Source organism: Megascapheus bottae, chromosome X (assembly GCF_031878675.1).
Source record: "Megascapheus bottae isolate mThoBot1 chromosome X, mThoBot2.hap1, whole genome shotgun sequence".
NCBI lineage: Eukaryota > Metazoa > Chordata > Mammalia > Rodentia > Geomyidae > Megascapheus > Megascapheus bottae.
The window spans coordinates 15,605,109-15,632,785 of NC_143547.1; the positions used below are offsets into that span (position 1 = coordinate 15,605,109).

The following is a 27,677-nucleotide window of genomic DNA, read 5'->3' on the forward strand; positions in this document are numbered from 1 at the left end:
TTCTCTCCAGTGACCCTTAAGGCAACTTTTAAACTTTCTACCCATATCATAAAACTAAAGTAGTATGTACTACCTCACTGTTGGGTTTGTGGGGTCATCCAAAAACCATCCTACGTGATGACTCTTGGTCTTTTAAGTCAAACAATATTACCATAAATTACTTTTTTTGGGGTCATTTGTGGGGCTTGAACTCTAGGCCTGAGCATTGTCCCTGAACTCTTCAGTTCAAGGACACTTGAGCCACTGTGCCACTTCCAGTTTTCTGGTGGTTAATTGGAGATGAGTTTCATGGACTTTTGTAGCTGGACTGGCTTTGAACCCTAATCCTCAGATCATAGCCTCCTGAGTAGCTAGGATTACAGGTGTCAGCCACGGGCACCTGGTCAAGTTATTTTTTTTGTTGTTGCTTTTGTATATAGATCTTCTTTCACTAAGAAAAGTGGAAACCCCTGCATTAAGAGTTTTTTGGTTGTTTTTGATGGTTTTTCTTTTGGTCTCAAAGTCTAGGCCCTGTCTCTGAGCTTCTTCATTCAAGGCTACCCCTCTACCACTTGAGCCATAGCTCCATTTCTACTTTTTGTTGGTTAATTTGAGATAAAAGTATCATGTGTCAGCTGGCTTTGAACCATGATCTCAGCTTTCTAAGTAGCTAGGCTTATCGGAGTGAGCATCTGACACCTGGCTGCATTAAGTTTCTTAACTTGCAGGTCACTATAAATAAAGGTAAAATTTTAAAATTAAATTTGTTATTTAATATCTTAAAGTTGGACCTGACTCATTACCAAGGGAGATTGATGAATACCTAAGTTTCATTTTTGCCTGTTAGTCTTTATTCAGTCCTTGCTCTTCTTCAGTGTATTTAGTGTTTATTAACTGTTTATGTAGAATAATTGTTTTCCTTTGTTCTGACATGTCTGAGTTCTACTTTATTCTTCACTATTTATATTGCTATGTTATTTAAATACTGTATATGTGTGTATTCACAAAAATACTATTATAAAGTCATGTGTTTGAAAACAACTTTCTAGTTGTGGTCATTAAGAACTGACAATAATGTACTATTTTTATGAAATAAAATATAATCTGCAGACTTTGGGATTAGGTTCCATATGTACTAGTAATTTATTCTAAAACACCATCTACATTGACATTCTCTAATTGCAGGATGTTGTGTCATTTAATTTTCTCTTTACTTTGCTCGCTATGTGGATGCTCTTTGAACTGCAAACATAATTGTTCTGATCTTTGTTTCATGACCATGCTTTCCTGTACCATGAGATAGGAAAGTGTTTTCATTCCTAATGCTAGTGATTGTCCTAAGGACGATTAACTATTTTGTTATTTCTTGAGTTTTTTGAGGTGGAGATTTTGTTTTGAATTGTTCTACGTTTATTTTTGCTGAATTTCCTGTTTTAGTCCAAGACAGGACTTCCACTTAGCACTTACTTCAGTGCCGTGAAACTTCGTTGGCTCCTTGACAATGTGAAAAAAGTTCAAAAGGCTGTTGAAGAAAATAGAGCGCTTTTTGGGACCATTGATTCATGGCTTATTTGGGTATGTTTAAATATAATGCATATATGGAAAAAATTTTGGAGTTTTTTAAGAATGACTTGCCTATCATTTTCTGCCACCATTTTGCTCTTTCGGTAAGCATTGTATTGTTGAGGGGGGAACAGTCCAGGAGCCGTTGGCTCACACATATAATCCTAGCTACTCAGGAGGCTAAGATCTCAGGATCACTGTTATCTCCAATTAATCACTAGAAAACCAGAAGTGATGCTGTGACTCAAAGTGGTAGAGCACTAGCCTTGAGCTGAAGAGCTCAGTGATAGCACCCAGGTCCAGAGTTCAAGCCCCACAACTCAAAACAAAACAACTCAAGTAGTAGTAGAACATTTCAGCTTTCGTTTGCAAAGCAATTTGTCTGCTTCCTCTTTTTATCTTGCCTTTCTTGCTTTGAACATGGAGAATAATCGCCTTTGATCTAAATGCAGTAAATTTAGAGTAAGTGACTTACTCTTTCTCTTACCTGTCATATGCTTTTTTTTCCTTCCAAGCCATTCCTCAGAAAACAATCTATTTAACATGAAAAAGCACATAAGATACTCTTTACATTCACTTTCAACATTTCTTAACTGCCTTTTGTATAATCAAGCTGTAATTGAAAACTAAACAATAATGGAAGTTATTTTTTTTAAGTAAGGTAACAAAGAGTTTATTTAACAAAGAGACACTAACGGCTGCTCAGAAGAGTGAGCAATAAGACTCAGAAACTGGTTGTTCAAGAAATTTCTATTATATGGTATTATTTTTGCCTAAGCTGGCATGAATAAGTAGAAATGAACCTTTTGCACATTTCCAAGATATAGCTTAAAAGTACATTTCCCTTGTAGTTTTTGTTCTCTCACTCATTCTTTTATTTTCCTTATGAGTTTTCCAGTGTTCTCAAGAGTAGAGGAAGTAGTATAATGAGCATCTCTAACAAAAAGCTGGATGCGACAATTATCTACCTATAGGAACATCTTCTTTTTTTCAAGAATTACACTTAACACATTCCCTCCCTCCACAGATGCTATTTTTCTAGTATTGGCAGTTTAAATTCAAGGCCATGAATTCTTACTTGCTTGCTTGGCCTAGTCTACTGTTTGAATCATGCCTCCACCCTAGCTTTTAACTGTTTATTTTAGAGTTGAATCTCCAAAATAATTGGCCTAGACTGGCTTTAAATGATGATCCTCCAGCTGTTAGCCTCCTGAGTAGCTAGGATTACAGGTGTGAACCACTGGCACCTGGCTTCTGATAGATCATTTTATTTTTTTATTTTTTTTTGCCAGTCCTGGGCTTGAGCTCAGGGCCTGAGCACTGTCCTTGGACTTTCTCAAGGCTAGACGTCTACCACTTGAGCCTCAGCACCACTTCTGGCTTTTTTGTATGTATGTGGTGCTGAGGAATTGAACCCGGGTCTTCGTGCATGCTAGGCAAGCACTTTAACCACTAGGCCAAACTCCCGGCCCCTAGATCATTTTAATTCAAACCCAAGCATTTCATTTCTTTCTTTTTTTACCCTTCCTTCCTTCCCTTCCATCTGTTCCTTCCCTTCCTTCCCTTCCTTCCTTCCTTTGTTGGTTCTGGGGCTGGAACTCAGGGCCTGGGTGCTGAGCCTAAGTTCTTCAGCTCAAAGCTAGGGCTCTACCACTTTGAGCCACAGCATCACTTCTGGTTTTCTGATGGTTAATTGGAGATAAGAGTATCACAGACTCTCATGCCCAGGCTGGCTTTGAACTAGGATCCTCAGATCTCAGCCTCCTGAGTAGCTGGGATTATAGGCGTGAGCCACCGGCGTCTGGCTTTTATTTCGTTTTTAAATAGTATGTGAACATATTTCAACATTTGAAGACACACAAGGGAATATTGTCTTGTTTCTCACTTATGGGACCCACAGAGCAGGTCTTTCAGAATCATTTCCTGGATGAAAAACCTTTTCCACCACTCCCTGTGCTTGGGCAGGGCAGTTGTGCTTTGTGCTCCAAAAGACCAGCTGTTTATTATGTGCCAGTCATAGCTGTATGAGTAGCTCTTACAATCGCCGTCAACCAGAGAGACAGGATGTGGGAACTGTGAGCCGGAGACTGAAGGGAGTCATTTGTCCACCTTTGTTCCTTTTATAAATACGGTGGCACTGCATGTACTTCCAGGATGTAGGTGTTAATATGGAGTTTTAAACTCTATCTTCAGGATTTATGTGAATTGTTATTAAGAAAGGAAAAAAAAGAGAATATATTTCTCTAAAGCCCTTGGGGAGGCAGACTTTGCTATGTAGTTCACATAGTCAGACTGACTAAGACTGAGTTTTCCAAAGATAAGATAAAAACAAAGCTCATTTCTGTCTTTTTCTTTAACCATCCATTAACTAAGATTACACTAACATAATAGCCACAAGTCCCATGTGACTGTAGATACTTGAAATATAAGATGCACTATGAATATAAAATACATACAAAAAGGAAGACCAATTGTTTCCGTAATTTTCATAGCAGTTATATGTTGAAATTATATTTTGAAAGCTGGCCACTGCTGGTTCACACCTGTAATCTTAGCTACTTGAGAGAATGAGATCTGAGAATTAAGGTTGAGGCACAGCCTGAGTAGAAAAGTCCTGGATATTGGTGTTTTCAATTAACCAGTATATCACCTGAACAGGAGACCTGGCTCAAATGGTAGAGAGCCAGCCATAAATGGAGAAAGCCAAGCGAAAGCATGAAGCTCTGAGTTCAAGGCCCAAAACTGGCAAACAAAATTGTATATAATTTTGAGTTTAATAAAAGTATTATTAAAATTGAATTCACCTGCTTTTTTCTGTGCTTTTAAAATGGTGCTACAACACTTATAATTATTTATGTAACTCACATTTTATTTCTATTAAACTTTGCTGAAAACTATAAAACTCATTAATTGAATTTTTTGTGTGCTCTGCTGCTGATTATGGCCCTTAATGTAAATTAATCTGCAAATAAGTACAAATTTAATCTTGTCTGCTGTACTTTATCTAGAGTCTGACAGGAGGAGTCAATGGAGGTGTCCACTGTACTGATGTAACGAATGCAAGTAGGACAATGCTTTTCAACATTCATTCTTTAGAATGGGATAAAGAGCTCTGCGAGTAAGTTGTGTATTGTCCTAAGTATAGTTTTCTCAATGTGTTACTTATGTATAACCTAAGCCTCACTATTGTCATATTAGTGGATCACCACAATTTAACTGTTGACAACTACAATATGAAAGTCTATTTTGTATTCACTTTTTTTTGTTGACAGTCCTAGGGATTGATGTGCACTGTCCTTAAGCTTTCTCTAAGCTGGTGCTCTACCACCTGAATCACAGTACCACTTTCAGTATTATGTGCGAATGTGGTACCAAAGAATCGACCCAGGGCTTTGTGCATGCTAGGCAAGCACTCTACCCCTAGGCCACACTCCCGGCCCTGTTATATTCTTTTATGAGGGAGACTTGTTACTGCATATAATAAACAGGTCCAACTGATTACTCTGAATGGATTAGATCCTTTTAGAAAAGTACTTTGCTTTCTTAATGTACTTTTAATTTTTATTGAATTGATTCCACAAAGTTAGAGTGTTAAATGCCCAAATATAGGACTGGGAAGCAGCTCAAGTGGTAGATTACTTTCCTAGAAACTCCTAGTACTGCCCTCCACTCCCCCCAAAATCAACTGGATGCCAGTGCTTACACCTGTAATCTAGCCCCTCTGTAGGCTGAGATCATAGGATCAGGGTTCAAAGCCAGCCGAGGCAGGAAAGTTCAAAAGGTTCTTACCTTCAAATACACTACAAAAGCCAGAAGTTGAGCTATTTCTCAAGTGGTAGAGTGACACCCTTTAGCAAAAGGGCTCAGGGAAGGCCGGGGGCAGTGGCTCATACCCATAATCATAGCTACTCAGGAGGCTGATATCTGAGGATTGAGGTTCAAAGCCAGCCCAGGCACTAAAACGTCTCAAGACAGTAGCCTTGGGCTGAATAGCTCAGGGATAGTCCCATGACAAAGAAAAATACATACATACATACACATACATACATACAGGGCTCAGGGGCATCTCCTAGAGCCTGAACAGCCCTAGGACTGTGAAACACAAAAATATGTTAAACATAATACTATAGTCTGCCTATGTTATATACTTATTCCTTTAGCTATGTTCCAATGCATCCATTTTCTAATTATTTATATTTTGCCTTTGAGTAAATATAAAATTTTTCTAGGTGTTTATTCAAATGGATGTTTTATACTCAAATTTGCTATTTTTCAGATTTTTTGGAATTCCAATGGAAATTCTTCCTAACGTCCGGAGTTCTTCTGAGATCTATGGCTTAATGGTAAATTGAAAAAAAAAGTGGATTGGGAGCTTAATTTTTTTTAAACTTTATTTGAAATTTGTCAGTCAATTTTATTGTGATTTATAATTTGGGATATGGATGGAACTTTTCTATGAACATTGGGAATATGTAAAAATTTGATGTTTCAATAGTTTTATAACTACTCAAAAGCTTAGACTCATTCTTACCAATTGTCTTTACATTTATAAACTTGAATTGTTAGGTTATCCTTAGAAAAATCATCAAGCAGTGGTGTGGTAATGTTTGAACCAGTTTATTCTTCAATCAGAATTACTCATAGCTATGATATCTGATTTTAATTTTGAGCAGGCACTATTCACATATTCATAGAGTTCTTTTTCTTAGTCTTTTTAAATGGCTACCTTTTGTTATCCTGAGAAAAATCTAGCCAAGAAACAGAAATTAAAGAGTCTGTTTCCACACTGAAATTGCTAATTAAACTGATTTCCATAATGTTTTCTTTTTAGTATTGCTTACATTAAAACCTCACAAAAAGTACTTTCAGTAAAAAGTATCAAGAGTCTCTGATCAGACATCAATATTGAAAACTTGTAGGAGAGTTTGAATTTGTATTTGAGCACAAAAATATAGAATTTATGATAAAGATTGACTTTAAGACCAATTACCAGAAGATTGGAAAAAATTCCCTTCTAGAATTAGTTAAAATAGTGTCAAAGCCCAAGTGCTCTGGATAAACCTTGAGAAAGTTTCACTTATTAATTTGCAAAAAGCTTTCTTGAGATGACATGGAATTTCTTAAGGCAGGTACCATCACTGCAATATCTATAATAAAAGTGCGTGGACACTTTCACACCTATCACAAATGGAGAAAATAAAACTATTCTTGATAAATAGTTTTACTGATTGAAAGCAGACAGTTAATGGGCCTAGTTTTCTCTTGCATTTAAAATGTTATGCTTCTGTCCCCCTTTTTCCTCTTGCTGACTGTAGAAAATCTCTCATAGCCTGGTGAGTAGGTTGCCCACCAATTACACTGCCTATTCATTTGGAAAAGATACAGTGCATTTCCATTTATTTTTAGACAAGCAGAAGTTCATTTACCAAACAGACTTATCTAGACTTTCCATTATCCTCTAAAACATAAGCTTTACTCAGGTTCATTTTCTTTTTTAATGAATCTTATTTATTTAAGTCTGAGAGTAATGTTTCCAAAAATAAAAAGGTAGTTTCCTAGAATGAGTAAAGATGATAATGTGACCTATGACAAAGTACAGTTGTAATGTACTTTGGATGTTAGCATAGTAGGGAATTTAGATAATATTTTTAAATGCCCTAAACATTTATCTTCAATGTTATCCTCACCAGTTTTTCAGACTAGTTAGTTGGAAATGCACTGTCACTTTTTCTGCATGCTTTATCAGAGGATGCTCCAGGAATCATCCAGAAGGCTCTCCCTCTGAAGAAAAAAAGGTGTTATTTCTGTGCCTGAATATGTAGTCGATTCTGCCGAGTTTGATAATTTCAAAAGTATAAGCAGCTTTATTTTTTTATTGTAATTAGTAAAAGGGTTACATGATATTTGCCAGATAGAAGGTGCATTAATTCACATACATTGATACCCTTTCACATGTCTTGGTACCCGTTTCCCTCCCCCCCCACACCCCCCACCCGTCTTGGTTTTCCCCCCTTCCCTATCAAATTTCAAATAACCAAATACAAATAAATTCAATATATCAGATAACAAAGTGAGATACTATACCAATATGAGATAACCAAGGGACAGCAAAGGAGATGAGAGACAACATAGTACATTAAGGACAACAATCATTCATTATATGGCTTTTGTTTCACTATCCTGGAGGTCCTTTCAATTAGCTTCACATTATATGGCCTTATGTATCAAGGTTTTGCTCTATTGCAAATCTCTGCTAGTAGAGCCCAAGGTTTCTACTGATTATGACGAATGAGGGAAACCATTGAGCCTAAGTTCCTTTGAGTCTGGCTTTATAGAATTTACATATGCCAAGACAAAGCCTCTAGGTTACTTATTGTTTCACTTTCAATCATTTAGGTAATTTAGCCCTTGCTTGAAATCTGGGTTTAGGTTTTTGATGAAGCTCTGTAGTATATAATATCAGCAGGTCTTGGGCTGTGGGTGTGGTTTAGTGATAGAGAACTTACGTACTATTTTTTACAAAGCCCTGCGTAGATCCCTAGTGCTGAGAAAAGAAAATAACTTGAAATACAGCAGTTCTTAAATAAAATAAGGGTCTGGGAGAGTGGACTAGTGGTAGAGTGCTTTCCTAGCATGGATGAAGACCTGGGTTTGATTCCTGGGTACCACATACACAGAAAGAAAAACAAAAAACAGAAATGGTACTGTGGCTCAACTGGTAGACCACTAGCCTTGAGAAAGCTCAAGGACAGTGCCCAGGCCCTGAGTTCAGCCCCAAGACTGGGAAAAACATAAATAAAGAAAGAATTTTGGCTATCTAGGGGGATTTTTTTAAGTTTTGTGTTTTTCACATATATGCTATTAGTTCCTTAGCATCATAAAGAAGATTCTGTTATTTTCGCTTTGTTAGCTAGGATGCTAAAGCTCCCAGGACGATTTGCTCATGAATGATAGGTAAAGGAGTCATTCTAAAGCCTTTAGTTGGTACTCTTTCTGGTATATCACCTTTACTTAAGGGATCACTTTTTATTATTTCCTCCTAATCCTCTGATATCAGTAAAAGTAGCTTTGCATTTTTTTGCCAATCCTGGGCTTGGGCTCAGGGCTTCAGCACTGTCCTTGGACTTTCTCAAGGCTAGCACTCTACCACCTGAGCCTCAGCACCACTTCTGGCTTTTTGCTATGTATGTGGTACCAAGGAATCAAACCCGGGTCTTCGTGCATGCTAGGCAAGCACTCTACCACTAGGCCAAACTCCCGGAACAAACCCAGATCCTCTCACATGCTGTGCAATAGCTGTACCACTGAGATACGTCTCCCAGCCCTATTATGTTTTTATTTTTCCTAAGTGATAACTCCCAAACATAATTCACTTAAATCTCATTTTTCTTTATAGAATGTTGGCTACATTGATCCAAATAAAACAGCATTATTCATGACATCAATTAACTGTTGCCTGCCTAAATTTGAAGAGTGGTTTACTATGAGAAAAAAAAGCTAATAACTGAACACTCTTCTTTCTTACTTAAGTACAGTTTAAGTAGAAAGAAGAGTTGATAAAATACAGCTTTCTCAAAAACAATGAAGTTCCCTGCTCATTTGACAGCTATTGTAAAGGACATGTTAGACATCTCATAATAACAGCAGTAATAACAAAGCATTAATGGGCTTCAGTGATCACATAGCCAGGTATTCATTTTATAAATAAGTAAACTGAAGTCTAGAGAAATTTCAGCAGCCTGCTTGTGGCCTAGCACTAACTAACCAGGAGTAGAGCTCATGTCTTCTGGTTCTTAGACCAATGTTTTATGTTCATTTTCCAGTGTCACGTCTCGTCTTATCATTGTAGAAATATATCTAGTATGTTGCCTCTGTGCCACTCATAAAGTTAAAACACTTGCTTTGTCTTGTCTGCCCACATCCTCTGGCACATGGCTCTTCATGTTTATTCCTATTGCAGTTATATTTGTAGGGCCAAATATTTGAGACTATTTATAATTATTTTTTTAAATTTTATTAGAAAGCTGGGGCCTTGGAAGGTGTGCCAATATCTGGGGTAAGTTTAATCACTAAATACCTTCTTGTCAGTTCCCCACTCGCACCACTCCCACCCTGTAATGTTGTGACTTTCCTCTTCTATGAGAGACAGTATGTCCCTTCTTAAACCAAGGAGAAAGAAGTAAGATCAGCAAAATTGTCCAGTTCTTATTTTATTTCTTATATATTTATTTTCATCTTGGTCAGTTATGGGACTTGAACTCAGGACCTGGGTGCTGTCCCTGAGTTCTTCAGCTCAAGGCTAGTGCTCTACCACTTTGAGTCACAGTGCCACTTCTGGTTTTCTGGTGGTTAATTGGATTAGAGAGTATCATGGACTTTCATGCCCAGGGTGGCTTTGAGCCCCAACAATCAGATCTCAGTCTCCTGAGTAGCTAGGATTACGGATGTAAGCCACCAGTGCCCCCCCCACATCCAATTTTTATTTGTATGTGACACAGGTAGGCCATTGAATATCTTTCAACAAATTAATTTTGATTCTCCCTTCTCATGCAAATGAGAGAAATGGCCAAATGAAGGAAAGAGAAGAAATAAAAACACTCCACTCCTTATAAATGACACTCTTCTGACTCTTCCAAAAAAGGAAATTAGTTATAGTACCTTAATTTTTTTCTGTCATTTATACTTTCAGTGTTTGGGAGACCAGTCGGCTGCTTTGGTAGGACAAATGTGCTTCCAGGATGGACAAGCCAAAAACACGTGAGTTCAAGATGCACACTTCAGAAATACTCTTTTGTTTTATTTTATTTATTTACTTGCCGGTCCTGGGCTTGAGTCAGGGCCTGAGCACTGTCCTCGGACTTTCTCAATGCTAGAGCCCTACCACTTGAGCACCACTTCCAGTTTCTTTTTTCTATGTATGTGGTACCGAGAAATTGAATCCGGGTCTTCGTGCATGCTAGGTAAGCACTCTACCACTAGGCCAAACTCCCAGCCCCCACACTGTTGTTTTATGTTTACTTTCCCATTGGTGTTTTGAAGGAGAAAAGCTTCTTGAATTTCACTGGGGCTAGGAATGTAGAGTGCTTGATTAGCCTGCATGAAGCCCCGGGTTCAATTCCTTGGTACCACATACACAGAAAAAGCTGAAAGTGGTGATGTGGCTCAAATGGTAAAGCACTAGCCTTGAGAAAGTTCAAGGACAGTACCCAGGCTCAGAGTTCAAGTCCTAGGACTGGCAAAAAATCAATAGCTTAATCACTAGAATATATTGGTACATTCATTTTGAATTAAAAGTTCCTTCAAATAAAATATGCTATACCATACAATATTTTGATTTGTATAGACCTGATCTTATTAAAAATCTATTACCTTTTTTAATCCTAGGAAATAAATTTCAGTTCAGAGTATTCTTCCCCTTTTTGAAGGGAAGGAGCTACTGTGTAGCCCAAACTGATCTTGAACTTACAATCTTTCTGCTTCAGCCTCTTGAGGTCAGGCATGTTCGACCTCCTTGCTTTTTCCCCCCACAAGACCCTATTCTTATTCTTGCTCTTTTTTTGAGGTGAGTGAGATTGGTGGGGGAAGAGAGAAAGTTGAGAATAGATGAAGAAGGACCACAATATAAAGTATAATTTTCAGACTGGCACCAGTAGCTCAGTCAGAAGACTAAGAGCTGAGGATTGTAGTTTGAAGCCAGCCCAGGCAGAGAAGTCCGTAAGACTCATCTCCAATAAACTATTCAGAAAATGCTACCATGGCTCAAGTGGTAGAGCACGAGCCTTGAGCACAAAGAAACTCAACGACAGTGCCCAGGCCCTGACTTCAAGCCCCAGGACCTCCTCCTCCCCAAAATAAAATTCTTGCCCAAGTTTTCTTTTAAAATCACTACACATGAAGTCATATCTTTGTAGAGTTTTTCCTGGTGTTGTGCTTTCTCCTCGTTATCTGAGATTGATCCTCTAACAAGAAGCAGAAAGAAAGAATGAATTAGAGATTTGACATCTCATTATCTCCTTGCTACCCATGTAGGGTCTGGAATGAACCCTCTAAGAGTAGTAAGACAATGAATCCTGCCTTAAGATGAGGATACAAATGCTCAGAGAGTTTAAGTGGTTTTTTAAATTCTTAGCTCTGAGTCAAAGGCAGAGCTAGAACCCATTGGCTCTGGTTTTTGTCATCTTTCTGTTACAACGTCAGCTATACTATTTGGAGGTAATCTTTTGAACAATAAAATGCCTGCCAGTTTCATGAGTTAAAGAAAATAAACACACCCTCAAAGCTGAAAATTGTAACATATACTCACACAATGGCTATTGTTTTATATAAAATGTTTCATGCTTTAAATTTCTTATATCATTTAATCCATATAAATCCTAATATATGGGAGCACAGTTCCTATGCTATAGGAATAATTAAGAAACTGATTTTTAAAGAGGACAGTTAATTTATTTAATGTCATGAAGCTAGTAAGTGTGGAATGTGATTATTCTCTGTCCATCTTATATCCCTCTGTCTTCTTGGCACAGGCTTCATTGTTCTATATTCAAATAGCAAATTAAGCATATACTAGATGTGGTATTTGTACCCCTTGCCCTTTACATTCCTTCACCATGGCTCTTAACGTCTGTGTTTTAATAGGCCTGTATAGATAATCTTTCCATAGAGCAGATAAGAAACTGTATACTTGATGGTTCTTCTCATGAAGATTTCCTAACTCATCAGATTTGACAAGTATAATGGAATGTCTAAACATTCTAAAATATTCTTATTGTTCAGCAGTCCTTATTTGTGTAGGAGTATGGCATTATTTACATATAAGTTTGTGGCAGGGAGGGGGAATGAAAACTGTTTACAGGTTATAGTAACCTTAGGTTCTTATGATTAAAATACACTTGAGTCAGCATGAGTATGAAAACATGTTCTTTGAATCCTGATTCCAGGCAACTGAATCAGGAGGCAGAAAAAAAATAGTTTTTTTTCTCTTCCTTCTCTGCCAGGAACACTAATGCTAGTAAATCAGATGCTATCTCTTTTTTCAAGTGCCTCATCCAGTTTATACAACATGATAGGATCCAATAAAATTGCCAGCACTTGATTCGGGAGTATGGCCTAGTGGTAGAGTGCACATGAAACCCTGGGTTCGATTCCTCAGTACCACATATACAGAAAAAAACGAAAGTGGCATTGTGGCTGAAGTGGTAGAGTGCTAGCCTTGAGCAAAATACACTCATAGACAGTGCCCAGACCCTTATTTCAAGCCCCAGGACTAGCAAAACCATTTGCCAGCCTCTGTCTCTGTCTCTGTCTCTGTTTCTGTCTCTCTCTCTCTCTGTGTGTGAATGAGTGTGTGATCTTCCCTTTGACCATTATCAGCCAAGTCCTTAAATGAGTAAGAGAAATTAGAGGTGCTACTTGAGAAGGGGTATCCGTGTATGAGAAATAATACACCTTCTATCTGGTGAATATAAGTGTAGCCCCTCAATGCATTAAAATAATTTTTTTTAAATGCTCCAGGACTGTGCAGTATGGCAGATACCAAGGCTATGGTGGGAATCACAAATCTTGCATTTCACAGGTCTTTGATGAATATACAAACCTCAGTGATTCCTGATTCCAGGCAGTGGTTTGAATGTTTTGTTTTGCCAGAGCAGGGCAAACTACAGGGTCTTCCTCTTGGCCTTAATCAACTCTTTCTTTGTAGATAACAAAGCCAGGGTGTAGATTCTGTGTGTTTCTGGCACAATATTCAGCAATTCCAGGACAGATATGATGTTTTCACTAAATTTACAATGAAATAAAGTTGAATCAAAGTTTTTTAAAAAAAGAAGTTAGAAGTGCTGGTTTGAATATTTCTGTGGTTATTGCAGGTTGGAGGAGAAAATAGCCAATTATAAGATCTTGATTTCACATTTCTCTCCCTGAGAAAACACAAATATGCAGTTAATTGGGAATCTTATGTGCTAAGAAACTCTGAAGTAGTGTTTATGGTTTGAAAGTTAGGAAATTAAAAAAATACCACAGGATTATATTAGTGGGCTAGAGAAGTAACTAAGTAGTACTAAGTGGTAAATTGTTTGCTAGCATCGTGAAGCCTTGGGGATCTTCAGTACCACCTCCCGACACACACAACCACACACACACACACACACACACACACACACACACACACAGAGTGAGATGCTTTGAAAACTGAACAGCATTGATGACTTCAGAAGACATTGAACAAAGTTACAAATAGGGAAACTGAAGGCTTAGTTTGAAGAACATAGTGAACATTAAGGTATGGAAGGATGAAGTATAAACCTTATCATTGTAATAATTACTTAGTAAAATAAAAATACTTTGCTGTGGGGAGTGGGTCAAGTTGGAGGAGGACTTATTTTAGCTTCTGGTTTCAGCCGGCTCTTGCTTGGCCTTAGATGCTTGGGCAGAACATTTTGTAGGAGGGAATGTTTGTTGAGCTATTCCCACCATAGTAGACAGGAAGCAGAGAGATAGGAGGGGAATGGTGATGCAGTGTATACTATTTTTGCCAGTCGTGGGACTTGAACTCAGGGCCTGAGCACTGTCCTTCGCTTATTCCTCAAGGCTAGCACTCTGCCACTTGAGCCACAGCATCACTTCCGGCTTTTCTATGTATGTGGTACTGAGGAATCAATCCCAGGTTTTCATGCATGCTAGGCAAAAGCTCTACCACTAGGCCAAATTCCCAGCTCTGTACTATACACTTTTAAAGACATGCCTCTAGTCTTTACTTCCCTGTCTCTAAACTACATCTTTCAGCTAGATTCTACCTGCCAAAATTTCTACAACCTCCTGAAAACAGTGCCACTAGCAGGATATCAAGCATTCTAAACGTGAAACCAATTGGGGTAGTATTTTATATTTAAAACAACCCTGAAAAGCCCTAAGTTCCAAGCCAAATAATTGTTTTCCTGATAGACATGGAAAATTTCTGAAAGTGTATGAGTTCAGAGGTGAATGAAACTGTCAGTTACTAGTAAGAAAGTTCTGGATCAAAGTGAGGAGATTAGAGGCCAAGCAACCATAGGACAAGCCACTATAGCATCCCAGAATATGGATATGTACCTAGAGAATGGGAACAGAAAAGGAAGGTATTAATGAGCATGTGTTGCATTATAAAAGGGAAAGGAAGAAGATGTAGTTAATGGAGTTTTAAGTCCTAGGACACAGCAAGTAGACTTACCCAAAGTAAAGAACAAGTGCAAGCAGAGGAATTTGGACCTTGTTTGTGGTACTGATAGGTACCACACACACTTGGAAATGTGAACTGAGTTTAGTGTAATAGTTAAGATTTTTTAAATTTCCCCTAAAATAAGAGCAGATTAAAAATCGGAGTAGATTACATGACCAAGAAGAAAGATATAGGGAGAGAAGATGTTCAAGACAAATATGAGGCACCAGGAGAGAGAATACCGAAATGTACAATGCAGTCTTAGTTTTGTGGAAAGCTTGAGAAGCATGGGTTTTCATTTGTTACCTTCTAAAAATGAAGTTATAATAGAATGCTCAAGAAAGAAGCCAAAATATAATGGCCACAAAATGTAACTATGTACAAAATAAGAATAACAAATGGAATATGGTTTGCAGAATGAAGCCATCCAGGAATGAATGGTGGGAGAAGTATGTAATTTGTGAGATTCACAGAATCATGAAACCTTTTGAAAATGTTGTACTTTGGTTTTCAGTGCTGGAATTCAAATTTGAGGTCTTGAACCTGCTAGGCAAGTGTTGTCTCAGAACTACAATCCAACGTAAACTTGTTTTTAAGTTATTGTAAGGCCAGAGAATATTTCTTTGGTGGCTAGGCAGAGAACAGATACAATGTTTTAGGAAAAAATGGAATGCTAAGTGATGAGTAGAATGAATCCTTAATAGGTTGGAAAGATTGGGATTGAGCATTGAGTTAGCAGGAAGAAAATGACAAGCATTTCAGAATTTAGTGGACAGCTCATTTTTTTTCAGCTATGGGAACTGGTTATGAATGGTTTTAATCTTTCTTTTTTAATTTGGCTGTATTTTCTAATCTTTCTAGAATGAACATGGATTATTTGGCCATTTAATCTCAACATTTTATTTTTCAGGAAGAAAGGAACATAAGGTAGCTATTTCATTTCCACAGGGGCAATTACTGGGTATAATGAATTCTTTTCTGCCCAGTTGTACCCAGGCTGACTCTCCAGTCCCAGGATACGCCCTACCCCCATCCACCTTTTTAGCATACCTATCTAGGCTACTCAGTTCTAAGCTCAGAGTTATGAAGCATAGGAAACATCCTTCCTTTTTTTATTTGAACTCTGGTCATGATACTTGCTAAGCAGGCATTCTGTCACTTGAGCTATGTCCCCTGGCCCTAGCTATTACTTTTTCCAAATTTACCAAAGCCAGATATATTTCTGGAAATTTTGAACATAGTCAATGGCTGAAGATTATCGCAGACCACATAAAAAGATATGGCAGAGGTTCATATAGCTCGAAAGACAGTAATACAATATGAATATGATTGCCTATATACTGCTTCAATAGCTGTGCTCTAAATATGAGGAGCAAGTCTATTTTTTATTTTAAGAACATTCATTAGTTACTACCTATACATTCACTTTTCTTTAGTTCCTTGAATCTTCTCATCACTTTTGTGCTTTCATTCTTGAACATAGCGTTTAAGTGTAGTTACTAAAATGGTACAGATTTCTTCCATAAAAAGCATGAAATAAGTAACCTTCATTTAAACATTTATTAAAAGAAGATAAACTAGAAATATACAACTTGGTAGTGATGGTGGTGTGATGTAGTGTATTTTGTTTCACTACCTGTACTTAGTATCATTTGACAAGTGTCTTTTTATGCTAGGTAACGTTGGCTCATGCCTCTAATTCTAGCTACTCAGGAGGCTGAGATCTGAGGGTTGAAGTTCAAAGGCAGTCCTGGCAGAAAAACTCTGAGACCCTTATTTCCAATTAATCACAAAGAGTAGGACATGGAGCTGTAACTCAACCTTGAGCAAAAATTGCGCAGGGACAGCACACAGGCCCCAATTTCAAGCCCCCGTACTGGCATAAATAAAAGGAAATGTCTTTGTTTTAGGTTAAGAATATTTGGAATCCCCCCACATTTTTATTAGCATCAGTTAGCTACACAAAGATGTTTGATTTTTAAAATGTCCATTTATGCATTCAATGTACCTTGATCAGATCCACCCTTTGGTCAGTCTCATTTATTCCCATTACTCCCCTGACAAGTGTCTTTCCAAGCTTAGATATTTATTAGTCATGTGCTCCCTGAGCATGGCACGTGTTCATACAACAAGCCAAAAATCTATTTTGGTGGGAAGTGATGGAATATCTTCAACTAATATTTATTTATAATAATAGTGCTTAATGAAAATGTTTATTCAAAAATCACCTCTGCTTCATATTTGTTGTACCACAAAAATGCAGCTGATATGATTTATATACCGATAATGACTTCTTGCTGGGATCCTTCTTGTCCCCCCCTCCCCTCTTCTGTCCCTCCCCCTCTCCCCTCCCCTCTCTCTTGCCAATGCTGGGGCTTGACCTCATGGCCTGGGCACTGTCTTTGGACACTTTTTGCTCAAGGCTAGTGCTCTACCACTTGAGCCATAGCACCACTTCCAGCTTTTTCTGTGTATGTTATATTGAGGAATCGAACCCAGGACTTCATGCATGCTAGGCAAGCACTCTACCACTAGACGACTCTCCCAGCCCCTTTCTTGCCATCTCTTAAACTGAGCACTGTCCCATCTCCCTCCCATTGGAATGTCACCAGCATAATTAGATAGTAAGGCGTGTGTGGAGGAAAGCTCAAACTCTAACATAGTCAGCCATAACTGTAGCCACCTTGTTATTACCACTCAGTTTAAAAATGTGTTTCTATGAGCCTTATTGCTATCATTTATGGGCACTTGTCTCCCTGCCATATGCCAAAACTATCCATTAATGAGCAAGTGCCAGATTTGTGGCAGAGTCCAAAACGTATAGAGATAAGACTGCCACAAAGTAAATTCAGTTCTTCCATATCAAATATATTACATTCTGGCTCTGCTATCCCACCACCCTATCCAGAGGAGGGTATAAGACAGCTAGGCCTAAATAGCTGTTCTGTGTCTTTTGTGCTGATGCTAAGGCTTGAATTAAGGGCTTAGTACTCTCACTTGGCTCTCTTGTTCACAGTTGGCACTCTACAATTTGAGCCACATCTCTGCTCTAGCATTTTGCTACTTAATTTGAGATGGAATCTGGAAGACTTTTCTGCCTAGGATGGTTTCAACCTGGGATCCTCCAGGTCACAGGATCCAGATTAGCTAAGGTTACAGGCCTGAGCTACCTGTATCTGGCTTAATAGCCTTTCTTTTATGCCACTTTTCTCAGGCTTTCTAGGTACACTCTTACCCTGCCTGAAAATATTTTTCAGTCTATGACCATATTCATCATGGAGCTAAGTTGTCATACATCCACACTGGTGAATGGCTGCTAGTTATGATACTTTTATTTCATATGGATTGGTAGTTACATAACTGTGACATAATTGTTATAATTCAGTGGTATTCTATAAATAATCCTGGGCTATCACTAACTAAATGTTTACTACAATAGATGCGTTTTTCTCTGTTAAGATTGCTCTCTAGCTGGACCACTGTAATCCAAACTATATAGGGGACTGGCATCCGAAGATTGCTAGGCAGAAAAGTCTATAAGACTTTTATCTCTAAAATAACCAGCAAAAATCCAAAATGGAGACCTGGCCCAAGTGGTCAACTGCCAGCCAGACAAATGCAGGGCTCTTGGTCAAACTCTACTTCTGCCAAAAAAGCTCAGTGGTTGAGCTTTGGCTTTACCTGCACAAAGCCTTGGGATCAATTTCCAGCATAAAGAGACAATTAACAACAGAAAAAGATTGTCCTAAGTATATTTTCTTCTATCTGATCTTTGAAATATTTTTACATACACAGCATGTGATGTTTGTTAGCTTTCAATATAATGACTTATTTTTACTAAATGTTACTTTAGATCATATGTAGTATTACGGCCTCATTATTTGCTTTAAATAACATTGTCATGTTTCTTTCATTCTTTCCTCTCCCTATAGGTATGGAACAGGATGTTTCTTGTTATGTAACACAGGCCATAAGGTTAGCTTTGTTTCATATAAATTAGACGATTGAAAGCCTTTAATGTCATAGAAATAATGCTTGTATATAATTAAATGATTTTTCAAGTCTTAAGATTTCACTTAATCTTTGTTATCACTTAAGTTGGAGCTTAATAAAAGTGTTGAAAATTATGAAATTCCAGTAATTACAAAATGACTTATTTTATGCCTTTGAATTTTATGTGTACTTTTAGCATTGGTGGAGAATCTACATTATGGCCTTTTCAGATTCTTAATGAAAATGTAACTTAGATTTTTTTTGTATAGCTCGAGTTTGTAATATTAACAATTTTGACTGAGATGTATTTTAAATAATGATTAGTGTTACATTTATTGAGTTATTTTGTGTAAGTTTTTAAGCTATAAATAGTCAAAGGCTCTCTTAATTTTCTCCACACTGATATCATTTTCTGTTTCCTACAGTGTGTATTTTCTGAGCACGGCCTTCTGACCACTGTGGCTTACAAACTTGGCAGGGACAAACCAGTTTATTATGCATTGGAAGTAAGTTCTTTTGGACAAGCGATTACTCAGACATTCAGCATTAATGAAAATTAGTGTTTTCTTACATAACCTTTTCTGATAAATTTTACTATGTAAAACTCAAAATAAAATCCATTTTTCTTGGTTATCGATACAGTAGAAAATACCTGGGACTGAGCTAAAGGGGTCAGAATTCCCAGGAGACCTTGATGGTAATGTCTTCTCAGCTACTTTGCCAATGAATGTGTCGCCTTAGGAATATTAAGTAACTCTACAATCTACAGTTTTTTATCCCGAAAGTTTAATGAAGGGATTGGCCTTTTCTGTAATATTTCTTTAACGAAAATACCCCAGTGTTCCAAAGAGAACAGAAAGGGCACAAAAAGGCTAAAAACTTTCTTCAGTTGTCTCCCCAGTAAAACAATTTTATGTAACATTTTAATGTGGGAAAGAAAGCAATGGCCTCATTAATCACTGGAGTTATTGTTTCGAACTTGTTTGTAAAATTATGTATGGTAGGTATATGTGAGCCTAAGTCTACCAGATATGGTAAGCTTGTATGACAGGCATTCGAAATGTTCATATATAAAGTCCAACTAAGCAGTATTATTTTACTGAAATCAAATACATTTCTTTTTTTTCTTTATTAACGTTGATTTTTACATCATATTTTAAATGACAGGTTTAATAAACGAGTGTTCAAGAAGGGAATCTCTATTTACAATCACTGGGACTTAGTATTTAGAACTTAATCAAAATTAGGCTAAGGGTTTGTATGTCATAGAAACATTTATTTATAAAAGAAAACATTATGTCTATAGAGTCATAGGTTTTTATGTCTATAGAGTTGTGTTTATATTTCCATTACCATGTCCATAGCACTGGGTATGCAGATATTGAGTCCTCACTCTTGTATTCTTTGGAGTTAATAGCCACATATTAAGGATACCATGTGCCTTTTGTTCCTTAGGTCTTGACTTGTCTCACTTAACATGATTCAAATACGTTTCTTTTTAAAATAAGTTTTAGGAGGGACTTATTTTATTATAACAAAATAAAGTACAGGAAGAAAAAAAGGAAGGCACATTTCCTGTTCCCCATTTAAGAAATGGGAATTAGACACTCTTTAAATACATTTGATTATTGTTGTTATTATTATTGTTAATGTAGCTGTACAAAGAAGTTTCAAGTCAGGCACGGTAGCTACTCAGGAAGGTAAGATCTGAGGATTGCTGTTCAAAGCCAGCCTGGGCACTGAAAAGCCCTTGGGACTCTTATCTCCAATTAATCACCATAAAAGCAGAAGTGGGGCTGTGGCTCAAGGGGTAGGGCAGTAGCCTTGAGCTGAAGAACTCAGGGACAATGCCCAGGCCCAGAGTTTAAGTCCCAGGATGACAAAAAAAGAAAAAACAAAACAGGTTTCAGTTCCATAAGTCAGGTTATGGGTACAATGCATCTTCATCATTGTCACTCCCTTCCTTCATTCTCACTTAATTTGCTCACCCTCCCAAATTCACAGATACATTTCTTTCTTTCTTTCTTTCTTTCTTTCTTTCTTTCTTTCTTTCTTTCTTTCTTTCTTTCTTTCTTTCTTTCTTTCTTTCTTTCTTTCTTTCTTTCTTTCTTTCTTTCTTTCTTTCTTGCCAGTCATGGGGCTTGAACTCAAGGCCCAGGAACTGTCGCTGGGTTTCTTTTTGCTCAAGGCTAGTGATCTACCTCTTGAGCCACAGTGCCACTTGCAGCATTTTATGAGACCCAGGGCTTCATACATGCAAGGCAAGTACTCTTGTTTCTACTAGTTATATCTTTAAAACATTTCTATACTATTAGGCTTGAAATCACTACTGGTGCTGTGGCTCAAGTGGTAGAGCACTAGCCTTGAGCACAAATGCTAAGGGATAGGCAAAGGCACTGAGTTCAAGCCCTGCAATCAACCCAAAATAAATAAATAAATAAATAAAAATAAAAAGATATATGTATATATATATATATATATGTTGAAATGACTACTTGTGATGAGCAAGTATACACCTGATCTGAAACTTACTAAGTAAGGCTCATTTCCCAGGACAAAATTTAGATTTCTGGTTTCAGGTGTTTGACCAGAGAAGGAAGAATAGTAATTTTAGGACTTTTATTTTTCAGTTTTTCTAGTTTTTCTCCGTTAACACTGCATCTCACCTCCAGGTCCTTTTATTTCGTGAAACACTTGTTTTATGCTGTAAAGCTATTAACATTTCGCAGAAACCAACATTTTATATAACTTTGCCCTCTTTTTCTCTCTGTGGATCCTGTTAAACTCCCCACTGTAGCACTAGGCACATAGAATAGGCACTTAATGTTACCAATACTAGTAGTCCTGGCAGCAGTAGTAGCACAGAAAGGCTAAGCAAAACAATATAGTAGCCCTCTCTACTATGGCAGTAGCAGTAACAATATTAGTCGTGGTAGTTGTAGTTGTAGTTGTAGTTGTAGTAGTAGTAGTAGTTATTGTAGTTATTGTAGTACTAGTAATAGTAGTTGTAGTAGTAGTTGTAGTAGTTGTGGTAGTAAGAAGCTCTGTCTTTTCCTCACATGGAAGACAATAGAGGCCTTAGACCTGGAAAAACTCCAGGGAGAGAGGTCACCATATCTTCACTTTTTGCCTTGTATGAAAACTATATCTTGTCTTCTTTACTGATAGCCTTCAGTTTTCTGTTTGAAGATAGAACTTAAAACTTCTGCCTCTGCTTGTTGTTCTTTGTTGAATATAGTGTCAATATATAGCACAGGCTAGCCTTGAACTTGCTATGGAGAATAGGTTGGCCTTGAATTCATGATCTTCCTGCTTCAGTTTCTTGAGGGTTGGGATTATAGGTTGGTACCACTATGCTTGCCAAAATGTTTTCTTAATTTCCACTTACTGAACTCAGCTAATATTTGTATATGTAAGTGTGGCTGGATATGAAACTCAGGGCCTTGCAAAGGATGAGCAAGTACTCTATCACTTGAGCTATCCCTCTAGCTCTGCAACATATTTCTTAATAACACGTGAGCCATGGACTCAGTATTCAAATAGTAAGGGGAAGCCATCAGTTTGTCTGGGGATTCCTCTTCTGTGAAAAACTTCCCTACTGCCTTAATTTTTGCTGTTGTTTGTTTATTTTTTTGCCAGTCCTGAGGCTGGAACTCAGGGCCAGGACACTGTCCCTGAGCTTCTTTTGCTCAAGACTAGTACTCTTCCACTTGATCCACAGTGCCACTTCTGGCTTTTTTTGGTTATGTGGTACTGCGGAATAGAATCCAGAGGTTCATGAACACTTGGCAAGCACTCTACCACTAAGGCACATTTCCAGCCCCTGCCCTAATCTTGTTCGCATGCTTTCTAGATCCTAGGCAGTTTTGAATTTCCTTTGTTAGATACATTCAATACATTCATCTCTTCAGAAACAGAATATGATATTCTCTAAATAGTCTAATTTGTCCTCAATGATGTGACTTGTGTTCCTCTTAACATAATCACTGCTTGTACAACTCTAGCGTGAGCATTCATTAATTTAGTCTCATTTGCCCCTTCGTACCATTGGCTCCAGGAGCATATGCTAAAATATCTTGCCCTTTTGCCTATGAATCACTGTCAGGCCAAGTTTGCTGGGCTGTGTATCCAGATATAAGACTTTGCTAATGTAATTCGAATTTTTATTTCTTCCTGTATAATTTCAAGCTAGTGGTTTAGTTTAGAAAATAGTTTGAAATCTTTTTAGCTCCTTGCCTCTGATATGCTGCCAGTTACCTCTCATTTGATGATGTTAATAAGCATATACTTATTGGTTTCAATTTCTTTTATCATTGTAGATTCATAAGATTTTTAGGTGGTATGACAATGTACATAATCACGCTTCTTATTTTACACACACAAGCAGTGTGAAATTAGAGAAGTAAGATCAGTCATTTCATAAAGGTAACTCACCAGCCTGTAAGTAGCAGGTACAATACAGAAATCGGGGTTGTCAGTATCACAGCCTTGATGCTATGGCTACTCTTTCATTCTATTGCCTTGCTTTAAAATGTGGATGTCTTATTTTCCATCCTTTGAATCTATGTTGTTTAACTGCTTCCCACATATGTCTTCAGTGCTAACTTAGTGGAATAAACCCCACCCCCCACACAAGCACACATACACACATTAATACATGAATAGTCATAAGTAGAAATTTTCTTTGTAAGGATTTTTTTGTTGCTGTTATTGTTGGAAGTAACAAACATCCACTATTTTAAGGGGCTGAGAATGTGGCTTAGTGGCTAGGTGCTTTCCCATCAAGCATGAGGCCCTGAGTTTGATTCCTAAGTACCACATTAAAATAATAATAAAATTATACTTAAAAAGATATTTTAAGAAATTTAAACCAAGTTAGAAAGGAAGATGACGAATAAGTGCTAGATTGACAAAACCTTTATTTTAGTAAATTTATATTAATTCCTTTTTTAAAAATAAGTGCTTACAATGTATATATTTGATTTTATACCATTTACTTGAAAGATTGTTGTACTGAAAGTCTGATGTAAAAATTTTACCTTATATTGTCTTTAAATTCTAAAACAATCTTCTTTAGTCTTTCTATCCTTTTTCATTCTCCTTCTGGTTTCAGAGTAGCATGTTATAATACTATTTTTTTCAGTTTGATAGATTTCTTTCTTTTGCACATTTTTTGCCAGTCCTGGGCTTGGGCTCAGGGCCTGAGCACTGTCCTTAGATTTTCTCAAGGCTAGAGCTCTATAACTTGAGTTCTAAGTATGTGGGAATCCAACCATGGTCTTCGTGCCTGTTAGGCAAGTATTCTTCCACTAGGCCAAACTCCCAGCCCCACACATTTCTTTGTTAAGTTTTATGGGGTTTTTGTGTGTTTGGTTTGCCAGTACTAGACTAGAACTCAGGGCATGGATGCTGTTCCTGAGCTTTTGTGCTCAAGGCTGGCACTATGCCACCTGAGCTACTGCTCCACTTCTGGCATTTTGGTTGTTAGCTGTAGATAAGTGTCTCATGGGCTTTGAACCATGATCCTCAGCTCTTAGCCTCTTGAGTTGTTATTATCATAGGCATGAGTGACCAGTGCCTGGCTATGTTTTATGCTTACTAGATAATCTTTATACCACTTGAACCATGCCCACAGCCTAACTAGATAGTTTTCTAATAAGTGTTTAATTTTCTTTATTTTTAAAATTTTTTGAAATTTTCTTTATTTGCATTGTACCTTGTACATTGTTAGACAAGCACTCTTACTTCTTTGGCCACACTCCCACTACTTTTTGCTGTAGTTATTAATTCAGAGAATGTCTTATATGTTTGTTCAGCTGACCTGGACTCTGATCTTGCCATGTACACCTGCCATGTATCTGGGATGATAAGTGTTTTATACTATACCCTGCTTTACTATTTGAGATGAAATCTCTGTCTTCTTTCCTGAGCTTGCCTTGAAGCATTCATCTCCCTGTCCCCATCTTCATAGGAGTTATGATTACAGATATAAGCTAGTGTTCTGCTAGTATGTTTAATATTTTGTTTCTTTCTTTTGTTTTTGGTCAGTTGTAGGGCTTTGAACTCTTGGCCTGAGCACTGTCCCTGAGCTCTTCATCTCAAAGCGAGTGCTCTACAACTTTGAGCCACAGCACCATTTCTGGTTTTCTGGTGGTTAATTGGAGATAAGGGTCTCATTGACTTTAGCAATTCTCAGATCTCAGCCTCCTGAATAGCTAAGATTACTGGGATGAGCCACCAGTACCCCGTTGCATGTTTAATATTTCTAATCTCCCAGCCATGAGGACTTCACTGTACCTCTAACAATTCTACCAGCAGCCATGTTACTTTGTATGTTTTTGTTTCTACTTTTTTTTCCTTCAACATATAATAAATAGTATTTTTTGCAGTCAAAAGTAAATCATGGCCAGGAGTGTAGCCTAGTGCTAGAGTGCCCACCTAGCATGCATGAAGTCCTGGGTTTGTTTCCTTGGTACCACATACATAGAAAAAAACAAAAGTGGCGCTGTGGCTCAAGAGGCAGAGTGCTAGCCTTGAGCAAAAAGTGTTCAAGGACATTGCCCAGTCCCTGAGTTCAAGCCCCAGGACTGGTATGATCTTGTATCTTCTCTTTTCTAGATTCAGTATATTTCTTTTTTGTCTTTTTTATGTAGGGGAGCTGTATTAGGGATTTGCTCTAATGGCCTCATACTTGCTAGGTTATTGTAATATCACCAAGTTGGAGCCATGCCTCAAGCCCTCAATTCATTTTTAGACACAGAATCATTTCTGTGTCTTTTCATTTCTTTCGAGACAGAATTGGTATGTAGGCTAGGCTGGTCTCAAACTTCAGATCTTCCTGCCTCAGTCTGGTAAGTACTAGGATTGCAGATATGTACCATCAATCCTAGTCTCATTTCTTTAATCCCATGTGTTTTATATTCCCATTCACATCATTTTCTTGTTGAGAGCCATCTTTTTCTAGCTCTTTTAGTTTTAATACAGAACAGTTAAACCTAATCATTTTAGTTTTTTGTTTTGTTAAGAATTTATTAATGTTGATTTTTACATCATATTTTAAATGACAAGTTTAACAAACAAGTGTTCAAGGAGGGAATCTCTATTTACAATCACTGGGACTTAGTATTTAGAACTTAATCAAAATTAGGCTAAGGGTTTGTATGTCATAGAAACATATTAATTTAAGAAATAAAACATTATGTCTATAGAGTCATAGGTTTTTATGTCTATATAGTTATGTTTATATTTCCATTACCATGTCCATAGCTTTGGGTATGCAGTTATTGTACCCTCGCTCTTATACTCTTTGGACTTAATAGCCACATATTAAGGATACCATGTGTCTTTTGTTCCTTAGGTCTTGACTTGTCTCACTCAACATGATTCGCTCTAGATTCATCCACTCTCCTGCGAATGCCATTATTTTATCTTGTCTGTTGGCTATGTAGAATTCCATTGTGTATATATACCATATTTTCTGTATCCATTCATCTGCACTAGGGCATCTGGCTTGTTTGTTTTAGTTTTTTTTTAAAAAAAAAATTTGCCCTTGGAATGAAATCCTTGTGTAATACTAATTGTTTTTCCTATATAATATTTTCCTAGATAGTTTTTGAGACAAAGTCTTGCTATAGCACAGATTGGCTTGAAACTTGCTGTGTTGTCCAGGCAGGACGCCAATTCCAATTCTTACTTTTTCTAGCTCTGTTTACCCTGTGCTGAAATTACAGGTATGCACCCCGAGGCCTAGCCTTCTCTGGCCATTTTTGTGTTAATGAGACCTTTGCTATCAGTCTAAATGTGATTCCTTTGTAGGTTATCTGATATAACTAGGGTCTTTATCTCTGTCATTGATGCTCTATCATTTTACTATAATGTATCTGGGTTTGGATTTATTTTTGTTTATCCTGTTAGGTACTGGGATCCAAGTTTGTCTTCAGATCTGGAAAATTCTCAGCAATTATCTCTTCAATATTGCTCCTCTACCATTACCTCCACCCTCTTCTGGAATTGCTATTGGATGAATAATGGAACATTTGAGCCCATCCTCCATGTCTCTTAACTGCCCTTTTCAATTTTTTTTTAATCTCTGTTTCTCTGTGCTGCAGTCCTGGTGAGTTTTTCAGTATTTACCTTCCATTCCAAAATTCTTTCTTTAAAATAAACAAAAACCCATTAAATCCTTTTTTTCTGCTCTGAACTATAGGACATGTATCAGGACACGTATTGCATCAAATATCACTGTGCAGCTGCTTTTAGAACCCCTAAATTTTATCCACAGTCTCTTCTTGCTCCCCTGACTAATTATCCCTCTTCCTTTTTTATTTATAGTTCCAGTACTTCACCAAAACATTGTTTCTACATAATAAATTGCTTATATACAATCATAACAGATTATATATTTAAAATCCAAGAGAGGAGAGAGAAAAAAACACATATGTATGCATATCTGAGTCATGTGCTTTTTTGTGTTTTTTTGTCATTTTATTTTTTATTATCAAGGTAATGTAGAGGGATTACAGTGACATTCACTAGATACTAGGTGCATTACTTCTCACACATTGATATGCCTTCTTATGTTTTTGTCCCCATTTCCTTTACCCACCCCCTTCTTTTTTTGTGCTGGTACTATAGTTTGAACTCAGGGCTTTGTGCCCTCATTTGAAGGTTGATACTCTACCATTTGAGTCATACCTTAATTTCTAGATTTTTACTGGTTAAAGAGTCTCATGAACTTTTCTGCCTTGCATGACTTTAAACTGTGGTCCTCAGATCTCAACCATCAGAGTAGCTAGGATTACATTTGTGAGGCATCAGCACTTAGCAGGTATTTCTTCTTGGGTCAGCTTCTTTCTTTCACCCAGCTTGAGATTTTTCAATGTTGTTATCTAGATCTGTTTCTTCTTTTATTCACATTGCCACATTTTAGTGTGTATTCAACTATTGA

The 27,677-nt window shown here is 37.3% G+C and overlaps 1 protein-coding gene across 4 annotated transcripts in view; it reads left to right on the forward strand.

Moving 5' to 3' along the window:
• Positions 1-27,677, forward strand: part of Gk (glycerol kinase) — an 80,791-nt gene that overhangs the window by 35,371 nt on the left and 17,743 nt on the right. For 3 of the 4 annotated variants that reach the window (XR_016533869.1, XM_090326680.1, XM_090326682.1), the window contains exons 7-14: positions 1,417-1,554; positions 4,551-4,660; positions 5,819-5,885; positions 6,858-6,875; positions 9,563-9,598; positions 10,232-10,299; positions 18,670-18,712; positions 19,156-19,236. Coding sequence is in view for 3 of the 4 variants with exons in the window: in XM_090326680.1 (XP_090182806.1) it covers positions 1,417-1,554; positions 4,551-4,660; positions 5,819-5,885; positions 6,858-6,875; positions 9,563-9,598; positions 10,232-10,299; positions 18,670-18,712; positions 19,156-19,236 (561 nt within the window). In the remaining variant the exon portion in view is untranslated. The remainder of the gene's footprint in view (positions 1-1,416; positions 1,555-4,550; positions 4,661-5,818; positions 5,886-6,857; positions 6,876-9,562; positions 9,599-10,231; positions 10,300-18,669; positions 18,713-19,155; positions 19,237-27,677) is intronic. The other variant, XM_090326681.1, reaches the window with a different exon arrangement.